The sequence below is a fragment of the Calypte anna genome, chromosome 8 (genome assembly GCF_003957555.1).
Source record: "Calypte anna isolate BGI_N300 chromosome 8, bCalAnn1_v1.p, whole genome shotgun sequence".
Taxonomy (NCBI): Eukaryota; Metazoa; Chordata; class Aves; order Apodiformes; family Trochilidae; genus Calypte; species Calypte anna.
In genome coordinates, this window is record NC_044254.1 from 9,891,254 (window position 1) to 9,915,219 (window position 23,966).

General features: G+C 36.2%; 1 protein-coding gene across 1 annotated transcript in view; it reads right to left on the reverse strand.

The window, feature by feature from the left end:
* Positions 1-23,966, reverse strand: part of NTNG1 (netrin G1) — a 147,576-nt gene that overhangs the window by 13,630 nt on the left and 109,980 nt on the right. The window contains exons 5-8 of the mRNA XM_030455432.1: positions 21,838-21,903; positions 19,897-19,956; positions 14,322-14,489; positions 9,025-9,162 (exon numbers count right to left, since the gene is read on the reverse strand). Coding sequence (XP_030311292.1) covers positions 9,025-9,162; positions 14,322-14,489; positions 19,897-19,956; positions 21,838-21,903 — 432 coding nt within the window. The remainder of the gene's footprint in view (positions 1-9,024; positions 9,163-14,321; positions 14,490-19,896; positions 19,957-21,837; positions 21,904-23,966) is intronic.

A 23,966-nucleotide genomic window follows, 5' to 3' on the forward strand; every position in this document is an offset into this window, starting at 1 on the left:
CCGTCTCCAAAGAGATTATGGCTGAGCTCCTTATAACCTAGCAGTTTTGAAGTGCAAGAATAGATTCTTGGGTCCATTGTAAAAGCCTTCCAATTTAAGCAGGAAATAGAAAGAGGGCAGAGGCTAGCACATAGGTGTCATAGAGAGATAAGGGTGTCTTTGCCTGTTCAGAGATGCTCAATATACAGCTTGGCAACTGGCTTCATAAACTGGAGCAGTGTTTTGGTTTATCCAGAGAGATAATGTTACGCTTTATTTGTATATCTGGAAAACACAGAGGGTTTCATAAACGTCTGAGAAGTGTGAAAGATTTTGAAAGTTGCTCCACTCAGTCGCTACAAAGGGAATGAAGTAGGTAAATTGATTTGCAAACTGAATGTGAATTAAAATATTATCCCTAGATTCAGCCAGTGGTATCAGTGCCATTAGTATTACATGGTTTTCCACTTCCATCTGAACAAAAAGACAGATAGTCATTGGAAAGAAAACCATAGCAAATAATGAGGTGTCTGTCCAAGCTGAAGTTATAAAAAATACAAAATGGTTTTGGACATAATGCTTTAATCATTGTGGACCATAGCTGTATATTGAAATCAGCAGCATTAATGAACACTGTCTCTTTTATTATTTCAAGTTGATTTCAGTTATAAGTAATCTACAGACAATGTCAACAATTACAATCAACCTCCCTTTCTCCTACTCTGTAGAAATCTTTAAACTTCTAGCACTGTCACATCTTTCTGTTCTTACCTGAAGATTATAGGTAAAAGTCTTATTAACAGTTAAATTACAGTGGGCTTGACTTGGTTTCCATTAAATGTCTCTTTTAATGATTTTGCCATTGACTGTAGTCTGATGTAAGAAAAGGACTTACTGCAATCAACAAAATTGTATCTCAACATTGTGCAGGGATGCAAGAAGTTGAAAGAACACTACCATTAACACTTAACAGAACATAATGTTTCCTTTTTATGGGCTATCAGTCCCCTCTAAATATACATTGGCTGAATCCTGTAAAGCTGTATTCACTTTCATAGCTGTTATTCATATGAGTAGCTTGACCATAAAATTTCTGCTGCAAAGGTAGTAGTCAAAGGTCTTACAAAAAGCTGAACTGATATTTATAAGACAAAGCCTTGGTTCCTGATTTTATTGTTCCCAGGTTCCTTGTAAAAATATTTACTTCTGTGCTTAAATTCAAGATGATTTTTAAAATTCTGACTCTTACCTATGATTTTTACTAACTCAATTGCCAAGATGGCAATAAGAACTATACCTATAAGAAGGGGTTGTAGCAGATGTGATTTTTAGAAAGTACTCAAATGATATTTAGAGGACCTGCAGACTACCAAGCAAAACTCCTACAGCAAGCAAACTGATGGAAATTTTATAATCAAATTAGATAAATCTACATGATGAGCACAGAAGAGTTAAATAATGGTGTACAAACCTAATAGATGATTTTTTAAAAAGTAAGCATATGGGTGCAAATGATCAAGTGGACGATCATCTGAAAAGTATTTTAGTTAAGAGCTCAGATCTTGAAAGGTTTTGATTATTTTCAGAAATTTATTGCTGAAATACTCAACCTATTGATACTAAGTAATAAATCCTTTGGTTAAACTTTCTTCCAAAATTTAGTCTGGTGAGATTTTTTTTCCACCTCTACAGATTACTCAAAATAAATACTGTCCATGAGTAAAGACATCTAAAATCTTTCAGAACGTACCTCAAATAATAGTAGTATGTAACTAAAACCCCTGACTTTATTAGCTGTTAGCTACAATATTTGGCTCTATAGAAATACAAACCTGCCTTGAGAAATGCTGATTACTTTAAACTAAATCCTTTCAGCCTGTTCAAATTCAGACCAGAAACAGAGGTTAATATCAGGTGTGCCCCTTTACCTAAAATAACTCTGAAAAGCATTAAGGGTAGAAGCTAGGCCTCTAAAACTTTCCGGTAGACTGGAGTTTGGTATAACTACTTCCATGCCATCCATTTTCTTACTTTCAGTAAAGCTGAGGGAGCTTAGCTTTTGGAACCTATCAGCTCCTTAAAAACTAAACTTTCAGTTTTCAGATTGCCATCATCATTAAGAAGATCTCTTCAGAGAGTTCTATTTGCACATGTGTAAATGATGTTAAAACAGTAACTACTGAAGTCTTAATAATCAGCACGTGCTAGTGTTAGTGACACGTGCAGTATCAAGATAGGAAGTGCTGACTACCTCTGATTCCCTTAGGTCAATAGTTTTTATCTGCAGTTACAGAGGATGGAGATTATTTTACTTATTCCTAAATGCCCCTTTGAAGGCCCCTTCATAAAAAACATCCCATCTAGGTGTATCTGTATTGCTACTGATCTCTTTATTTCTGTCCTCATAAAAAAGGCAGCTAACAGGCAAATTACATAGAAGTTATGAACACTGAGCAGGGTTAAAATGAAGTGTGACAAATTTTTTAGAGGAAAAGCAGTCCTGCTTATCACTGTTCAAATGAACACTTAATATTTATAAAAACTGAGTTATAAGTTTCCCCTTCAATACATTTCCAAATGTGAATAGGTTAAATGGTAATTGCTATCAAGTTTATGTTCTATTTCATGTACCTAATAAAAGTTTATCTAGTGGAGCTTACTTGGTATTTTTTTGATCTATTCCTAACTGACTGCAATATACTATATTAAAATAGTTATAATTGTGCTATCAAATATTAAATTTTCATTAAAATCCAAATATTTAGTTGTTCCAAACTCTTCAACAATATAGAACCAAAAATACTGAAGCCCTTGGGAACTATAGGCACTTTTTAAAAACTGGGCAGTTTTGAAATGCATTCTGCTCATGTCTGTCACTGCTGTTCATTTTGGCTTTGCATGCAGAATCTGAGTTTTACTGTCTATAAAAAGCTATGATTCTGCTTCAGTACAAGAGAATATTAGATTTGTTTGTTTTTTTCTCTAGGTTAGTGCAGTTTTGAAACATTTTGGGGAGAGCATAGAACTTTTTAAAGAAAGAATTATAGGGAAGGTTCCCTAATTATCCACTTGAACATTCATCTGAAATTATGTGGCTTTATCTAGTAAAAATACCAGCAACTTTTTAGACTGTAACATGGAGGATAACAATGGAAAGGGGAGAATACTGATCCCACAGCAGAACTGCTGGCTGCCAGGGTCACAATCACTCCCAGCTGAGTGGGTTATGCTCTCCCAGGGTGCTCCTGCTTGCTCATCCCATTGCTGATTCATACCACAGAACTAGCACAGCAGAAAACTATTCTTTGCTTAGTGTCCTGCTGAGTTAGATGTGACATGGTTCAAGGAAAGGTCAAAGAAGTGCCCAAGAGACTGCCAGGGGTGTGGGACTAAATAGCTGGGAACTGGGAGAAGAGGAATTGCAGCACTTGCAATTAGAGCAGTTTAGACAGCTGTGGAAAAGCAGCTTTGAAGCTGACACCTGGGCAATATTGAGAACAACCTATTTGCTCCAATCCAATCCATCACCTTGCTGCAGAAAAAAATGTTCTATTTAAGGTTAGGTGTATAAATGTTGATACTGAATTACTTATTTTTTTCTTTGGAGAAAGCAGGTCTGATCACCAGGTTAGAAGTGAAAGGGAAAGAGTTGCAGTCTGTTAAGAGTCTGGTGCCTCTTAATAAGATGCTAACTATGCTAACTAGTTTCCTGCTCTGTGCCTCATTCTCTGGTTAATCTATGAGCTGTTATTTTGTTGTGTTCTCCCACACTGGTGTTACCTAAACTCACAATTCCCATCCCATTTATAGAAGCCTTCCTTCCAGCACAGAGATGCTAAGAAATGTCCTTGAGCTCTCACCAATGCCCCTCTAGTCTATGCCCTCTTCAGGCTTTTCTCTGTGCACAGTATTCCACACAGTTTGTAGGCAGTAGGACTAAAACAGTATGGAGACCTGATCCCCAGCCTCGGCATGCTACAGTAACTATGAAAATCTGCACAATAACCATACAGAGAAATCCTGTGTTTTCATCTTCTTCTCTGTGCTTTTCATAGAGAAAACATACTTCACTTAATAATTTTTAAGGGCATTGCTCCCACTCTGACATTTTTTTCTGACTAAAATACCTTCTACCCAGAGAGACAGCAGCCTTCCTTTTCTCCTTAAAATTCAGTATCTTTTTACAAAGTAAAACCCTTTCATGATATTCATACTTTGGTGACTACGTGTCCCTGTTATCTGTATGGTTATCCTGTGGGTCATGTATTTTGGAATTAATATGCACCTTCATGTTGTCTTTTCTCAGCTTTAAAGACTCAGGATATCAGTATGGTATTACAGGTATGTCATCAGCATGATTCCCCTGAGGTAAGTGAAATCAGTGTTTTGCATCACCAGAGAATCTGGCCCAATAGTGCTGTAATTTTGTTGCCTTGCTTGTCTTACATCTGTAAGCCATTGGCCAATTACTAAATGGATGGTAACTCATCTTCTCTTGCTGAATTGTAAACACAAAATCTCTAAAAGCAAATATTAATATAAGTTCCACGTTACTATTTCAGGTTTGATTTTCTTTGGCAAGTCAATCTGCATGATGATTTTGACCAACTATCTTGGCTTCTAATATTTGTAACACATAATAAAATGCAGAGAAAAAAGCTTCTATTTAAATAATCATATAAAAATTGGAATGGACTATATGACAGAATATGAATTATCTAAGAAGCTGCAGAATGATACAAGTTCAGTCTGGAAAACAGATACAAGCACTGAGAGCAGTTTGAGCACTGAAGATAAGAGTGTAATCCTCTTCCTACTTTAATAAAAAGTACTTAAAATGAACAAAAAAGGGAAAACAAAAGAAGCTACTCTAAGCTTGACATAAAAGACTCTGGCTGAAAACTCATTCACTGATTGTTTAAGATTTACACCATTGAAGCAATATGATTTAAAACAGCAATTCACAATAAATAATGCACTGAATTTAACTTGGGTACAAGCCACCATTGGTAACTCTTGCACTTGGTCTAGGTCTTTGTGGGGCTGTATGTTCAGGGTCTTTATTTGCTTACTGACTATGCAAAGACAGTGAATCATACTAATAACTGGACCTTGCCTCACCTTTTTCCCTGGAGGGTGATCATGCCTAATGAATATTTGAGCTGTGCTGGTAAACTGAGATTGGCAAAGGAGTCACTTTTTCTTTGCCTGATTGGATAAATATGCATCTGGTTTTGGAATCAGTTCTTTTGTGAATGACATTAAAAGGTGATATTTTAAAATGCTCCTGTGTGTATCCTACAGAATTTAGTGACTTGAAATTTCATGGCCAAGAAATGCAAAAGATACTAACAATACACTTAAAAAACCCCAAATCTCATGCTTAAGATTTTGCCTTCATCCATTTTTTAAGAACTCGGGCAGTTCTTTTCTGTGTTTTTTACCATTTTTTACAGGTTGCTCTTGTCATAAAACACTATGTTCAGTTTAAGACTGGCCCCAAACAGCTGTAGTTGCTGCTTGGAGTTTTGCCTTCTGTTTTAATGTTAATTTTTAAAGGAAGTGATTTAATTTCTATGACATAGAAAAAATGAAATAAAAGTTTGTATTTTCTCATATTTCTGTATTTCTAAAAGGGTTTCAGGACAAGCCTGTTCTGTGCTGAATTCATTCCTTGTGCTTTGATGATGTGCATGCCCATGAGAGAATCGCTGTTATCTGGGAGGGAGGCAGAGCCCAACCCCAGAGCTTCCCTTGCATGCACAATGCCCTCAGGATGAATGCTTCTGGGGAAGGGCTTGGAAGTAGCATGAGGCACAGTTACATCTATTGTGCTGCTTTTTCTGAGGGCAGCAAACCTCCCTGTACCAGCTAGACCCTGTTGACCAGTATGTCTATGCAGCAGAAACCCTGAATTCAGTAGGATAACAGCTGTTATCTCACAGCGGTTTTTATCAGGGGTGCAAAGCCTAAGATTACATCTGACCTCTGTATGCAGAGAAATGCCAAGTGATGGGCACTCTGCCTAGATCCTTGGAGGCTTTAGTTGAAATCAGTAAAAGTGAGGTACCTAATTGAAAACTTCCAAGGATCATAGCTTCTGTCTCTTTTGCCCATGTAAGAGGTACCATGGAACAAGGTAAGACTGTGAACAGTAATTTATCAAGTGATATGCTGGGAGTCTTGGAAAGCACAACAGGACTATAGCACTGTTTTTTTTCCCCAAGTAGGATTGCTAATATATAAAACTAAGCCACTGCATTTGCTAACACAATTATACAAGTAATTACACTAGCCTAGCTGTACTGTAGATTTAACTTGTTAATTTATAGGTCAAGCTTCTGGTTGCCTTAGGTTTAGTGATTTGTAACAAAGAAGTTCCCTAAAAAACAGATTTTCCAAAGAATACAAATTGGCTATGTATAACACAAAGTAAATGTATGTGTATTGATCTGTTCTGTGTGCTTGTATCCAGCTTTATACATATATGTTTCTGTATGGCACAAGTCTAAGGAAACATAAAACTCACATGCTGCATGTCCAGACAAATAATATTTTTTAGCTTTTGCTAAGGCAGCAGAATGAGTTCTTATTTTTCTTCTATATTGGAATCTGCTTGCTGGCCCTCATTTGTTTAGATTTTAATGGGAAAATAACAAACAAGGCTAAAATTGCTATACTACAAAATAAAATGAATTGGAATTATGTTCCTCCATGAAAAGACTTGAAATGAGATTTAAATCAGTGTGTGTTTGGTAAAACATGGCTATTTGATGTCTGTTCCATAAAACTGACAACTGCATCTAGTTGTTTTTATCCTGAATTTGATTAGATAATTTGGTCAAACTTAGAGAATATCTAGAAGTTGCACAATCAGACTGAGATTTGTTCAGAAAATTACAACACAGTGAGGGAAACTTAATTAGTTTTGTCAGCAAATTTAAAGGCACTAGCTTGCATTTCCACAAACTGTCTAAAGCTTTTACAAATACTCTGATTCAGCTACAAACAGGGTAATTATATACTGGGCTCAAAAAATCCTCATTAAAAGAACATTATTTGGGTTATAATGTCCAAAACTGGAGAGATACAAAATACTGCATTTAATAAGCAATTAGTTTGACAATCTAATATATGTATTATATTAATTATATGCCTATCAAATTTGATCCACAGACCTCCAGACCTGTTCAATATCTGAGCTATTTAAGATCTTTTTTAGACCCACTGTATGGACATGGTGTTTACTGCACTTTATTCAAATTCTACTGCAGAGAATCATATTAATTTGTTTTACTTTTTTTTCCCTTGTGGTATCTGTCACTGCAATATCTCAATGCTTCACAAATTCTAGTGCTTATTTTGCCAGTACCTGGGCTAACATACAAGGTTGGTGACAGCCTCCTGCATAAGGGGTGCAAGGCAGAGGTAGATCCTGTGATTTCTGAGTGCTTTTTTTTTGAGATACTTAGGATCTGATTTTTCAGAATATTAATAATAAAGAACTCTGAGATTTGAGACACTACTTAGCATGCTTTCTGCTGCAACTGTAAGTGCTCAATAATTCTGTGAATCAAAAATCAATTGCAAGCATCCAGAAAAGGGGAATACAGTTAACAACCACATGTGAAAAGTAGGCTTTAAAAAAAAGGCAAATATAGACAGAAGCTTTCCGGCAGAAGCTGAGAAAGTCCAGTTTTCTCAGGTAACATTTAACTGCATAGCCCATGCAAACTTCCTTTCTCTTCACATATTAATGCTAATTGGTTAGTTATCACAATCATTCCAGGAGTTCTTTATTTATTTCTTTCATTTACAAATGACATTTACATTTCTTACATTTACAAATTCATTTGGTGAATTGTCACAAGCCCAAATATTTTTACCTCAGAGGTACTAATTACTTGGAGAGCCAGTGACAGTCTTGAGCCTTACTGGGGTTTTTTTGGTGGTTTGTTTTTTTTTTTTTTGTTTGTTTGGTTTTTTTTTTTTTTTTTTTTTTTTGTGGTGGCTTTTTTTTTTTTTAATTTATGCCAGAAGACTTGCATTTGTTTTATAGTACTTAGAGCATTTGTGTGTCTACATGGCAACTTGTACAATATTTGCCTAATGTCTGTACTTTCTGTATCACAGAATCACAGAATTTTAGTAATTACATTCACTTGTGTCTGTGACTTAAAAATCAAGAGCAAACTCTTGTGGAAATCCACTTAATGGGTATGTGGAAAAATGCAGACATAGGGAGAAAAGGTGAAAGAAAAACATGGAAGGATTCTCCAGAGCTTCTGGAAGTAGATGATTGAAACAGTTATAAAGAACAAATCTTAAGAATTTACTCCAAAGGAAATTTGCAATAAAAGTCTAGTCCTGTATACACCCATCTGGTTTTTCAACTCACTTGTTTACAAAACATGTTAACCAGAGGAGAAGCTAAATATACAACTAAGCATTGAAACAACATCTGCTCTAGAAATATTTATGCAAAATTTCAGTTCACATTTTCAGAGATGTTTAATATACTTCAAGGTTTTTTAACCTTTATCTTTTGTATAGTTTTCACTAACTATAACAGGTGATGAGACAGTGTTTAGCTGTTTTATTGTCTAGGGACATAATTTTACGGTATGAAAGCACAGTTAAACTACTCAAGAAGCTGAAGTTTAGTACAAAAAATGCCAACATGCAGATAAACCACCTTTTGTCCTTTAGTAAGAATTTTAAAGTTGGAGTTAATATGCTGATGTTTTAGTATACAAAACTTATTTCACATTTGGCCAGACATGCATATTTACGTATTTCAGTGGGAGCTCCTCCATGCATTCTTGAGAGAAAAAGGGCACTGAAAGCACATTGAAACCAATTGATGGCACAGTCAATTCAGTGTCCTTATCTGGGAGACCCCGAACAGGTCCAGGCAGTGTATGGCATTCTTACAGCTCATGGAGCATTTTGCTCATTTTCTCCTCTTAAGCAGCTGCATGCGATAACATAGAGGCGCCGAGGCAGCAAAGTTGCAGAAGAGGAGCGACTCTCAGAATTACTTACGTTGGCAGCCCAAGCTGTGCCAGATATATCCCGGCAGACATTTATCACATTTAGGCCCTGATGTTCCCTCCTTACACTCACAAAATCCTCTGTCATTACAGCGATCATGGACTGAACCAAAAGGGTTACAATAACAGTCTGCAGAAACAAGACAACACATACACACTGGATTCAGGTCTACATTTGGTGGTAATTGATTCAATACCAATAAAGGATGCATTTTCAGTGCTAAAGGTAAAGGAAGACTGTCTATTAAGGATATCTAGAGTAGTGAATAGAACTACTATAGGTCCATTTATTTGTTTGCATGTGTCATTTCAAGAAGTGACATTTTATGGTGTGAACAGAAAAAGTAAGTAGAAAAGATACAAAGGCAGAGGATACTTTGAGGGCAAGTGATTGTAATAGATTCTATTTTGGCAAGAATAATTTTTACAATTTAAAGAACGTTCGAAAAGCTTCATATAGTAAGGATATACCAAGGTACCATCAGGCTGAGATGTTTCACATCATTAAAATAGGCTTATATATATTACTTGATATTTTCAGGGCTGAATGTCTTTACAGGGCTACAGAAATGCACTTATTTCCAAGATAGTCTTCCTTTATAGGTTTGAGCAGTATAATAATTTATGTGGATATTTGCCCTTAAATTGATGAGATTGTATTTATCAGTGACACTAATAAACCTTTTATGTATTCCACAATGAAAAGCTTGAGGTGAGCAGTCATGCAATGCAGAATTTATCAGAATTGGCTTTACACTGCCATTTTCATTTCTCTCGCCTCCCAGTGGGCAGATGGAAAATGCAGTGAGACTCATTCCCCATCGTATATTTTCCACGTGCATTCACCTAATTAAAGAATGTCTAAAGTATCCCATTTTCTCCCACAGCACTTACAGCTGAACAAAGGAAAAAACGAAAGTAGGTAGCAGATCTCATTTTTGGCATTCCTGTTCTTCAGTTTATTTATTTTACATGAAGGAATGCATCTTATTTGTATGTAGACCCATGTAGACCCAGAGTAACTCCACTGTCATCTGAGACCACAAGACACCTTTCGGCCACATCTTATTTCTGCTGTTGAAGGCAAAAGATACACAAATTGATTCCTGAATCTGGGCAACCTGCTGGGACTCTGGGTTTATATGTCTGTGAATCAGTGGTACTTTTATGACTATCTTTGGCAATTGCTCTCTAGCATTTGGTAAAACCTCAGTGATATTGTAAATGATTAAATAGAGTTGAACTGGTAAGTAAAATATAAAAAAACATCCAATGGAAAAACTGTTACAGGAAAAAAATTGCCAGGAAGACATTTGTCGTCTGTTGTGTCAGTGTTTATTAACTATAAACTACAGATGGCACTTTGAACATTTGGCATGCTAAAGAAGAATAGTTACCTTTGGCAAACAGAGTTCTACGATAATAATAGAGTCAATTAGCCAGCAACATTCATTAATGGAGTTGAAAACTGACATGCCAAAGATACTGTGCAAAGCTGAGCAGAATTATAGCACAGTGAGTGCCATTTGAAAAGCTGGCAATTCTGATGTTAATCAGATATATAAAATGTTTATGTAAACAGGCATAGAACTTAGATACATATATGAATGCAGGAAGTAAATTGCTTGAAGAGTGTTTATAAAAAATTTTGAAAGACAAGAGCTTGGAATGGTATTTGAAATGAGGGTCCTATTCTTGTACATTAAAAATAGCATCGTTGGACGTAATGGAGTTCGAGTGATTTAAACAAGTTCTTATGAAAAATATATGGCCTACAATACTGAATATTTATAGATACATAATGTTATAATTTTCAGAAAGCAAGAACTTGACCCTTAATCATTGACAGCTTTCCTACAGAATTCTGTTGTATAAATAAGTCAGAAGTACCAGTAACAGTATTGTACTGTTTGAGGGAAATTAAATAGTGGAATCAAAACTTTAGGCCAGGCTCTTTTACAAAAGTAGTAGATCAAATCTGAACAGATCTGAACAATACAGACTCAGTAACCTTTAGTTAACCTCCATCTTTCCCAATACACTATTGATGCTACAGACATATAATGTACAGAGGCCACCAAACATCCAATCTCATTGTCCAACACAGTATCACAGGCTGTGAAACACTTCCTATGACCTGCTAAATACTTAAGACATTAAAAGCTCAAAAGACATAGTTCCAATGTGCCACAGAAGGGGACAATCATTATCTCCAAAGGCTTTATAACAGGACATTACATAATGTCCTGTTATATATAACATGATTATCCTATTATAGCCAGGTTCCCCCCTAGCCTTCACTTGGTGTTTGCCAACACAATATAAATAAGGAAGGTTAGGAAAATGGGTTGAAGCTTGCAGGGCTTGCTATTTGTCAGTCTGGGTTGAGAATAGCTACAGGACAACCCTGAGAATTCACTTAATCATCTATCACCAGTAAAGGTCTAAAGGTCTCACAGGTGTTGGCTGAAGCTTAAGCCTAAGTGACTGCAAGGCTGGCTTCTTACAGTTGTGAAAATAAATTAATCACGTTGTAAGGCAAAGGAAATGTTTTATTACTCTGGTCTACTTGGTGGTTTCCACGCTTGCCCAGTGTGTGTGTTCACTGAAATAGTTATAGGACTTTATCAAGACCTTGTAAAATAAAAAGCTCTTCAAGTTGTTTAAATTATTTTCACAGTAAGCATGTCAAGTGAAACAATTTAAACTTATTTAGAAACTGCAGTTGCCTGTATGAGGTTATTTTTGCAGTTAACTGACAAATCCACAAATTTCTGATATTTCATTTTAGGAAATAAAATTTATTTTGCTTCTAGAAAAATTAACCAGCATAATGAAATCAGATTTAAGCCCACTGTATAATGTGTTGCATTTGGTTCACTGGTAAAAAACCTTCTCAGTATTTAAATTCTTTGTAACTTGTCATTTTTAAAAATGAAACATGGAGACATTTCTCTCCATTTAGTTAGCATCGACTAAGATTCACAGATTTGTTATCCATGTACTTACCATGTATATTTATGAAAACTATGTAAGCACTTTTGATAAATCAGAGCCAAAGGCCTTGTTAGCTGCTGTTAAACTAGCATATCCAAACATTTTTAACTTTTCTACATATATTAGGAAAGATTTACTGTGGAAAAATGAGACTTTTATACAGGAGTAAGACTTGCACATGTCACTGGAAATCTGCATGTTAAAATGCTCATGCCAGCATTCCACTCATACTTAAAACCCAAAACACTACTTTTAAACTCAGAGAAAAGAGCAATGAGCATTTCCAATAGAGCAAGACTCTTGTGCTTGACCTAGAAGGAGGTGAATCTGTCAGCTCTCTCAGAGATGAAAATACACATTACAGGATTAAATCTTAGGAGCCCCAGTTCCTATGCTCTTTAAGCACAAACATCGCCCTTTTCTGAAAAGCACTTAGGTATCTGCTTCACTTCACTAACTTTAAAGAAGCAGCAGTATGAAAATCTTAGAAAATCAGCTCAGATACACACATTCTGTATACAGTATGATCACTATGATCCTGAAAACTTAGTGCAAAAAATATTACTTTCTAAAAACAAATTGCCTAATATGTAGAAGCTAATATATAGAAGCAAAACCAGGGTTTGTTTCTATAGTCACGTCACTTTTTTTTTTCCACATACTTTTTTCTTGTTAAAGACTCTTGTCAAATGAGAGATTTTAAAGTTTTACATCCAGAGTCTGGGCAATTCTGAAGTGCACAATTGTTTTTTAATAAGACATTCTAAATGCATCACTTGCAAAGTAATTAAAATTTACCTATTTATTTATTTTTGACTCCTGGTTCATTAACTTCCTTGTCTTACATAGCTAAGCTGCTGCTTAGCATTTCAGCATACATGGGAAAACAATTTACTGAATGGGCTGATCAAAAATCCCAAACAGAGTAGTTTAGTGTCATATTCATTAGGCAACTGAAATATTTAGGCAACTAAAATTATACAGCTCTGATGTAATACCAATAAAGTCCATCATGTACATCAAACAATTAACAGTGTTGGGCTTTTTTTCCAAGAACATTTGATTGGTTTAATCTCAGCACAGTAATCATAACTTGCCTACTAAAGTTATTAGCTTAGACTAATTAAAGTCAAAGGAGATCATGCATTTTCTGAATGTGTTGCCAGGCAAAGTTAAAAGTACACATGAAATGCAGTGTGTGGATGGATCTGAGTGTTTATCACAAAATAAAATGTAAATCTGTCAAACTGAAGACTGAAACATAATAGCAACCTAAATAATTTCTGGCTTGAATCTCAGCAATGTATTACAAATGTATTAAATAAAGAATATTCAAATATAATTTATATACCATAGCCTATCTTGGCATGAAAAAAATCTTGTAACTACTCTTTCTTTCTTTTCATTCCTGGAAAATGGAAAGAAGAAATACAAAGAAAATCCAGAACAAGATTCTACTACTGGTTTATGTCTACAAGAAACATTATACAATAAATTAGCAACCTCTGTTTTTTAGAGCAGTGCCTTTGGTGGCTACCTATTAACTTTTGGCCATTGTATGCAGCTTCCTTTATTGACTATATTCAGCCTTCACCTGGTTCATAACTTTTGCTATATTCTCTCTGTGAGAACAAGGCATTCTTCTAGTGTGAAAAAGATCTTATTTTTTTTCCTAATAGCTTTTAAAATTATGTTCTATTTCTTAATTATGCATATTTGAACATTTACAGGAGATACTAGATCTAAAGCACTGTTTTCACTAGGATTGGCAAATTCTGCTCCTGCGGACAATAGGGGTAGTTTCAGTTTCTCCTCTAAGGACGAGAGGTAACACTGCATTTGCAGCCCTGTGTCTGGGAGCAGAGGATTAGTGTGGCATACTTTTAATAAATTAAAAGTGAATAAAAGGGGTTAATAAACACCGTGTATCAAACTAAAAATGTCTCTACTAGTAATTCCAGGACTAACTTTATGACTCAGCCTTCAGTTTATTCATGCACAACTCCAGCGTGGCTCTCTCCTGCAGCAGAATAGCACAATCAGTTTCTCAGGGGCTTCCTGAAAAAATCTTCAAAGGACTCTTAGCCAGGGAGGTTCCGTGTCATATATAGAAACAAAATACCTCCTTGGGGCTACAGAGGCAATAAAAATGAGGTGAAAAGTCCACACAGATGTTCTTATCCATTGAAAAGCTCATTCTGGCTCAACTGGCAAGTAAGCATCAGTGGTCCCTAGCAGCTCCTAGTAGCTGAAAAGGCACAGAAGAAAAGCCACAGTTATCCCGGGACTGACCTATGCACACATTTTCATCGTCCAGCTCTGCAGAAGCATTTCTGAAGTAGCCCAGCCTGCATAACTCACAGTGCTGACCTCTAGTGTTGTGCTTACAGCTCACGCAAATGACCGTATTGAGCAGCTCGATGTAACTGCACCGGTTGGAGTGCCCGAAGCATTCGCAGTCTTTCAAGGAAGAACAGAAATGTATACAAAATGTATACAGCAGCAGAGTAATCCCACATCACATGCTTAGTAAAAATGATCCATGAGCAGAAGTATGGATGAATGGCGTATACATGTTAATGGACAACAGCAGATGTTTATCTGCAATGAAAGTGAAGTTTGTTTCAGGCAGGTTAGTGTGACCCAATGACCATGGTATGATGTCAAAGGTTGGAGGCTGTTGGCAGACCTGATGGGACTGAAGCATTTGCAGTTGTAAACCTTTCAGGGCTACTGGAGACTCAGTTTCTAGTGATAGCAATGACCATCTTTTTGTACATTTGAGATGAGTATAAATCAAGACATAGGAAAAACTTCATATTAAATACAGTGGACAAAATTGTCAAACTACATAATGCTTAAATCCACAACTGCAAGTTCAATAAAAGCAAAAAGCTTTGTTCTGATGTAAATGGCAGGTATTTAAAAATACTATTGAACCTGGGGTACTTTAACTGGTAGGCATGTTGGGAACCAGACTTTTCTTTCAAGGCTAAGCAAATCACTAGTTTGACAATTTTGACCTTCACCTCCTAAAATAATTAGCACGGAAAAAAAGGAAAGGACAGTGCTGTTATTTATGAACTACTCCTGTACTTCTAAAGTAGGCATTAACCCATTCTTACATTCTGAGATAAAAAGCAATTGGGGCAGAAAAGATGATGACCATTCTGAAATGTGTACTTAGTAGAAAGCATGCTTACTACAGCTATCTGAAATGCAGCTGGCGTGACAGCCGCTTTTAAAAAATGCCTTCATTAAATGTAGAATGCTAGTGCTTTTAGTCTTTAATGACAAGCAATGCTTGCTTTTATGTAGGAAGAGGTAGAAGTTAGAAACATATAATTATCCAAGGTACAGCTATGCTTTGAGTAGAAAGCTTGGGTAAATCTGATCAATCTCAAGTAACTCTTGAGATTATCAGCCCAGAATGAATGCAGGAAAGGTTATCAGGATGACCAGAGAAGAAGAGGGCCTATTTAAAAAGTGAGGACTAGGATAATTTGGCTTGTTTAGTCCAGGAAACAGAAGACAGGGGATATCACTGTGCTATAAATACATCAAGGAGACAGCCTTCTGCTATCCTAAGTGAGTAGCTGCACTAATGGACAACACTGACACAAGAACAAATGGGTGTTAACTGGCCACTTAGAAACTTCAGTAGGAAATTAGGAGATGGTATCTAGCTATTAGGACCCTGAAGTTTTTGAACATTTCCAATTTGTAGCAAAAACATTAATGCTTTAGAGATACAGTTTTTTAACTGGTAAAAAAGATTATTATATGTTTCCTGCAGTAATGGACATAATGACTTGAAAAAGCTTCAGTGTTCTGAAGTTAATTTAAGCTGGTCCTGAAATTAAGTTAGATAAAGCTGTTGCAGAGGGTATAAAATGTTTCCATACATTGATGGGGGCCAAGTCCCCTGTCTTCTCTCCTACAGTGTGCTGTTTATTAGGGTAAGTCAACTTATGAGCCCACTGATTGTTACCATGTATTTCTATAAAGAAATACTGGTATTTTATTTATATTTTATAAAGCAATACTGGTACATGTTTATGCTATGCACATCTGTTGTCTGGTGTAGTGGACTGTAAATAGATAGCATCTTTTCTTATGCTGTACAATGCTTAGAACAATGTATGTTTCAATGTTGAGAACTGCCATCCTGCTGCCAGGAAACATGAAATCAATTTATATACACACATTTAATGAACATACTTATTTTTGTTCTCTTTCACGTTATAATACTAAACTATAAAACATGTTTGTTGTATGGTTCATGCCAATCTGAAAATTTTGATGTCTGTAACTGCTGGAGTAGAGTGAAACATTAGGTATATCAGTCTTGGTACTTGACATAATTGAGAGGGTAGGGAAAAAGTGCTCATGTTTTTTGTCTTTTGCAGCTGGTTGGTATGATTTAGCATTTCAGCCAACCGCCCAACAGCATTTATCCCCTAGAATATCCATCTTGCTTGAGTTAAAACTCCGTATGGGGCAGACGCAAGAGATCTAAAAGTGGAAACTAGCAAAGAGGTGTTGCAGCAAAAATTGTTATAAGTTTTGGTGTTTGATTTTTAAAATAGGAAAGACTGCTTTGTGACAAGGAAAGGATCCTTCCATATCTCAGATTCAGAAGCAATGCCATCTTAGTCTTTCTGTTTGACAGGGGACCTGTCTTCTACTACCTTCTGCTACTCATATGATACCATACTGGTGTGTTTGTCAGACTTATGGCTATGCATAATCATACTGTAGGTGAATTAGAAAAAATAATTTACCTTGTTTTTTGAATCAGTAATAGGCAGCAGAGTACTGCATTTTTTTTTGTTTGTTTCAAAAATGCTTAGACTATAAAGAAGTACCAGTAAATTGGACATTACACCATCTTCTGTGTACTTTAAGTAGCAAAAAGAAGTTGAGAAGACTCTTTGAATGTGTGACTGCAATACTTGGACCTTCAATAATATTATTACTACAGATAATTAGCCATTACAAAAGCAAAGGAAACAAAGCTGCACAGAAAGTAATTAACTGCTTACTAGTAGCTCCAAGTTGTGACTTGGCCTAAAGAAACATCTGGTAATTACTAAGGTGTTAATTTGATGTACACACATGCTTCAAAACATATGCAGGACTACCCAGGTTCATATATGGCTCACCAACATTGGAGGTAAACAGTGAGGCCATCCTTGATTGCATTCCTATGGGTATAGCTCTTTTGTAACTGTGCTGTGTGAAAAAAAGCATTTCTAGCCTTTCTAGCTTATATCGTTCACCTTAACCAGCACACCAAGACCAGAAAGTAGCCTGATGTTGTGGCTTGTCAGAAGTGCAGCTTAACATTTTTAGGCAAATCTCTCTGGCTAGCAGCCCAACCACTCTCATGCACTGGCAAAGCCATGCAGTTAATGAAAGAACTAGGGGAAAGTATCAAAAACCAGGCTGCAAAAGGTTTATCAACAATGAAATTATGAGTCTTTACAGTATTAGAAAATGATGCTTTCAGTTCTAAGTACCCCATGCCAGAAAAGTGATATACTGGAGACAGTTTAAAGCTGAATAAAAATAGGGAGCAAATGGTTTGGAAAATAAAATCTCAGAGGAGAGTTAAAGATAGCTAGATAGGTTTAATGTGAAGGAAAAATGGAAAAGAGAGAGCCATGTTAGATTTGATAATTGTCTTAAAATGATTCAGGAATTGTCTGATCCTTGCCAGCACACAGAAGGATTGATTGTATGAGCCTTTAAAGACTATTTCCAATGCAATGACTCTATTGCAATAATCTTGATCCTGTTGTAGAAAGTATGATAAAATTACCCACTGAAGAAAGCTCACAAAGAGGTTGATCATTTTTTTTTTCCAAGTGAATACTTTTCCCCCTCATTTTAATGCTATGCATTTACATCCTTGAGATGACAAACTATTGTGCTGGGGCATGTGCTGAAGCACCAGCTGCGACCAGTGAGACATCAGCACATAAAACAATGGTAAACACACATGGAAGGGAAGCATAATTTGTAAAAAATAACACAGGTAATGCATGAGACAACTATCAGTGTCATTTTCTAATTAAAAGCATGAAGAGTATTTCAATGAAAGTGCATTCAGAAATCATGAAAATGTTTTTTCTTACTCATTTGTCAGTAACTGTGTGCCTCCCCTATACACTGACAGAAGGCAAACAAAAGAGATTTTATTGTAACCTTAGCAACCACCTGATTCATAATAAACAGAATGGCTCTGTGAGATTTGCTCTGGCTGGAATTTTCATTGCCTCAAGAGACAATTTTAAAGTGAAGTCCTGGCTGAGGTGGAGGAAGCCACCTTGATTGTACTTATGCTAATGTACTTGGCTGAGGTGGCTGCATCGGAGCAGGGAGTGGCACTTAGAAAAGGATTATCTGAGAAAGGGTCTGCAATGCTGGAACGAGCAGGACCCTCCAGGCAACCTGGCCTGGCCGGAGCAAAGCGGAGGGGCGGGGTGACGCCTAGAAAAGGGTAAGAACTAATGGCTGGGGGGAGACTTCGCCCTTCTGCGGTACTTCGGACAGAAACCCCCCCCCCTCCAGGCAGCCTGCCTGCAATGGCCCTGATGCTAATGAACCTGGATTCTGCGGCAGCTGACTGATAGCTGCCCCTTTAGAACAAAGGAATTTAGGGGTATATATGGGGCTGTCCGTTCTGTGGCCCTATGGCGCCCTATTGATCCACCACCATATTGCTCTGGATCCTGTCCAGGATCAGCACCATCTTAAAGAAACCCTTGGGATAGCTGGACCCCTGGTGGTGACTAACTCTCTCACTTTTTCACTTTCTTTTCTCTCCCATTTCTTCTCTCTCTCTCTCTTATATCTTCTCCTTTTCCTCTCTCCCTCTTTGTCTGGCAACATATTCCCCCATACTTTCATGGCGTTCTATCATTTTGCTTGTGTAAATTGTCAAATAAAAGCATAGTATGCTTGCACCCGACCCTTGTTGGTTGGAAAAAAAAATAAATTATGTTACTCTGGATTGTAACAGGCTCTCAGGCTCTTTATTGTAATCTAATCAAGTGGGTCAAACTAAGTTCAAGCATTTCTTAATATCCCTATTCTTGTTAATATGTATTCAGAATAATGAGATATTCACAATAGCTACAGAAGGACAAAACATATTTATACATACTCTTTTACAGAAAAAATGATGAGAAAGAACAATGAGAAGATTTCAGGGTTCAGACTGTGAATGACAGATATGCAAATGAAACAGGCGGCCTGTAAGTCAAGAGTCAATATTGGTGTCCTTTATTATGCCCATATAATAACATTATTTTGATAAAACACTGAAACATCAGTTCGAAAGGTAATGCTTACACCTTGAAGTTGCACATTGTTACAATACAATTAAGATGTAAGGCATATTTACAGTGCATTGAAAGATATGACTATGTACTGCATTCCATAGCATTTACAGATATTCCTTGAGGAAATAGACAGTGATGTTAAATGTATTGTTTCCTCTCATCTAATCTGTTTATGCATTCTTTTTTTTACAGTTTATGGATATCAAGGAGGAAAACAAGACTCTAGGAGACATTTGCTTTCTAGGTAACAATCTCAGTGGTCATATTCATACTTTTAGCTGCTTAAAAAACTAATGCCATGTCACTTTATATGCCAGCACTGACTGTCTAAGATGCACATCTATTATTTTCTTTGTATGGCTTACATTTATGTGACTTAATCCCTCTCTTGTTGTCAATGAAGATGCCTCACCAGTAAGCTGATGGGTACACTTCACAGATATTCCAGATTCATACAGTACAATGTTTTCACAACACAGAGCACTATGGAATCACTGTATGAATCCAAGAATTCCTACCTCTCTCGTGGTTTGCAACTTGAACAGAAGTAACAGTTGACATAGCTAATTTGGGAGCAACTGGATGGGTAATAAAATGAACAGTAAATTATAAAAGGTATCATATAGAAACAAATCAGGAGATTAAATAAACATCTGTTTTCTGAATTAAATATAACTGGTTATTGTTTTGTACGAAAAGAGTGAAAGTTGAGGAGAATGGGGTTCTATACTAGCAATTATTGTATCATTTGAGCTGCATTATCCAAGTTAAAGAAAGGTAATGTAATTCACATATACATATTTTGACAGTTTCGTGTTAGAAGTTATTTGATGTTTTCTCCCAGTCCATCACCAATGGTGATGTAAACACTGCTTGGATTGCAACAGATGGTAAAACAGGGTGGTCTGCAAAGGGGTTTATTAAATTTACATGCATATTTATTCTGCCCTAATAGCATAAACAAAGAAAAGACAATAATATTAGGTAAAGGCAGATTTCAATAATTACTCTCTTCAATACACTATCCTTGACTGAAGTATTTAATCTACAGTAAATATTAAACACTGTAGCAATAGAAGCAAACACATAATCTGATTAAAAATGCTTTAAAGTTTTCATGGTTTGTGCTCCCTGACAAAACATCTTTAGTAAAGCTCTTATTTTTGGGGAAGTAAAACCGAGTAATTTGTTCTGTTCAAGACATAATTTGCAATGAAGTTAAGGCTTAGATCTTAAGCAGTATAATTAAGCTATGAAATCCATTAGAAATGCTAAGTATCATTCATGGAATGTTTTGATTTAAAATTCCTGTGAATATTGTAGGCTAATCCTTACAGAGAGCAAAGGAGCAGAGACTGATCTCAGCTTTCTTTTGTTTGTTTAAGGAACACATGCAAGAGCTTGAAAAATATAACACGGGCTAAATGAAGTTACCGAAATGCTAAGTATCTCTTCATCAGGGATTTTTGATGTGAAATATGTGAATAATGCATGCTAAAGTACATAAAAAATCCTTATAGAAAGGACAGATCAATTTGTATTTTTCATTTTGTTTGGCACATAGAAACTTCCACATGTAATACGGTAGACTTTATACATATGTGCATATGTATTGACTTGATTGTTGTGATCAATGTATTAACTACAACCCTTTCAACAGATTCCAAATACATCTTCAGCTTAGTAGCTATTTTTCTAGATCACCTTTTCATTAATTTTATTCTCCATCCATATGTGTTATAGCACAGAAAGGACACGCTTTGAATAGTCAAAGCAAGCCACAGGCTAGACTTCTGCAGGGATTTCTTTTGGAGAGCAAAGGGCAGCAAATACGGAGATCAAAAGAAGTTATTTTTTACACTGATCAATAATTGTATGATCTGGAGGCATCTTAAACTAACAGAGAATCTTACTTTTGTTAATTGTCTTAAAAAGTTCTTCTTTTTCAATGCTAATCATCATGCCACAGCCTGTGAGTAATTTATGTGGCACTCAAATTGCAGAAAACTGTGTAGCTTGCAGAGAACTTGCTTTTATTGTGGATGGCATGGAAGCTGAGAAGATTTCTTATCTCTCTCAGGAAAACAAAATGAAAACGACATTAAAAATGGCTTTGATGTAGACAGTGACAATCCTTCTCACTCAAGAATCTTGAAACATACTGAAAATATAGATTGCTGTTTAAACAAGTCCAGTATTATCTAGTGCTTTCTATATTGGTGCTTGTAACCTGTGTGTCTATTTTACAGATTTTTTTCAGCAATGATATGCATAATCTGAGTGTTTAAAGACTTTCCAGGTAAGGTTTATTTTATGATTATTTTCTCACAGAATAGTATTACTTAGTACCAAAAGAAAAATAAGTTGGATTATAACTTCTACTGCTTTTTCTACTATGTGGGATTCCTTCAAAGCACTTTCAGTAATTTTTGACCACTAGGAATTTTATAGCATCCTACCTTGGTTTGGTTTAGAAACCTCAAGAGAAGAAATATTCGGCCATATCCTATCAAACTTTGGAGGATCTGCATGCATCAGGAAAAATCAGGTTTTGTTATTTACATCTATGATATTGTTCTGAACAGGCAAGCATACGGACAAAGACATAGATTACAAACATCCACTACAGGACTAGTCTAGGTTGCACTTGAACAGTACATGACTTCACAGTGAACAAGAAAAAAGCAATTGATGATTCCCAAAACACCAAATGGACAGAAAAATACTTTGCGTAGCCATTTATCTTTGTGGTTTAAAATATAATTTTTCTAGGTATCCTAGACCAATACATGCAATTCTAACACCAGGGACAAAACATGAACATATTCGGTTAAATCTGCTTTGTAGAGATAAAAAGACAGTTTCAGACAAATAAGGATTTCTTACCAAAGATGCATATCTTACCGTAACATCCTGGTTTAGGGCCTTTTGAGTGAATTGTATTTCTTTTATCAGAAGAAATATATTTTCCAATAAAGTGGGCCTTTTCTTTTGCTTTCACACATTTGTGCATTGTATCTATTGTCTGTCACTGCTATTGATATATTTTACAGCTTTATTTTTTTTTTTTGTAAGAACATTAAATGTCTAAATTTCTTAATGCCTACCTGATGTGTTACCTACATGTAGAAGCATTTTGTTTCTCAGAGAAGGAATTAGTTCTGCCTCTTCAGAGCTTTAGCTTCCTTGGCCAACATGCTTTGAGGCTGGGGTAGTGGGGAATGATTATTCTTAGGAGAAAGGTGGTTGGTATTGGAGCTGAGAGTAAGTAAAGGGGATGGGGTTGCGAGAGGAAGAAAGTAAGTTTTTCTTTGGGCCCTGATGGGGGAAATGGTATTTATAGTCTCTTTCTTTTTTTTGTTATAATATTTTCTCTGTTTTCATCTGCCTAGATCTGAACATGAGATTTGGACTGCGTTTTTATCATCGTCTGTGAGTACTGCAGTGGTTGTGTCCCTTCTGAGCTGAACAGAATTTTCCTTCATGGTTACATCAGCCTACATAGTGGTGTTATTAGGGGGGAGATAGGCATTTCTTCATTTCTGCCTACAGGAAATTCAGTTAAGTAGTGAGTAGACTGAAGTTGTAACAACCTGGTTAGCACTAGGAGTCTATACTTAAAGCTCTATTGGAAGAAAGTATATTGTGCTGTCATGTTGACCTTAATAGAAGACTTGCAGTGATGCTGCAACAAAAAGCCCAGGGCTTTAAGCATCTGAAGGAGGATGTCATTTTTTTTCCATAGTATCTTCTGATGCTGTTGTCAAGGGTGAAGAGAAATTGGCTAGGTAGGGATGGCTGTCCCAAAAGTCCTTCCCTGTACAGAACAGCCCAAAGAAAGGATGATAACCTGCACTGTACCATTTAATGTTAGGTAGTCTTTTGCAACTAAGTCGGCCAAGTTGTGGTATAATAACTTCATAACATCATATTCTTGAATTTTTGTGCTTTTTCATTATCGGTCAAGAACACAGAAGAAAAGAAAACTGAATCAGCTTGGTATATTCTCAGTCTATGTATTGATCAAACCTGCCCTTACTGGTCAGATCCACCAATTCACACACATAGGAAGCGCAAACACAATAGTCAGACTTTATGACAAAAGGTATCTAAAAGCTGTACCTAACTGAGCTGGTGTGATAACCCTAGCCCACTGACGGACTGTAATTTCATGCACCTGAGATACCACCTTCCTCCTCCTGAAACACTGACTGGTTATGTTAAAGTAGTTTCAAGCACACACAAATTACTTTCACTGTAAATTTGCAGTTTCAGCCATTTTGCAATACCAGGGTTGCAGAAAGCCTGTAACATTTCAGATCTGAGCTTTTACTATCCAGCCTCTGCTGCTTAATGCTGTGTAGCACACCTACTCCAAAAAAATCACATGCATAATTGCCTTCAATTGAAATGGCCTAGGTATTACCAGAAGTAATCGCATCAAAGCTTCGTAATGCCTTAGGACTAACCCTCTGGAATATCTGTTATCTAATAAACTATAGGTCCTCATATAATCATATATATATTTCATATATGTTCTCGTTCATATATAATTTTCATATAAGATCTCCTTCTGATGATTATTTGC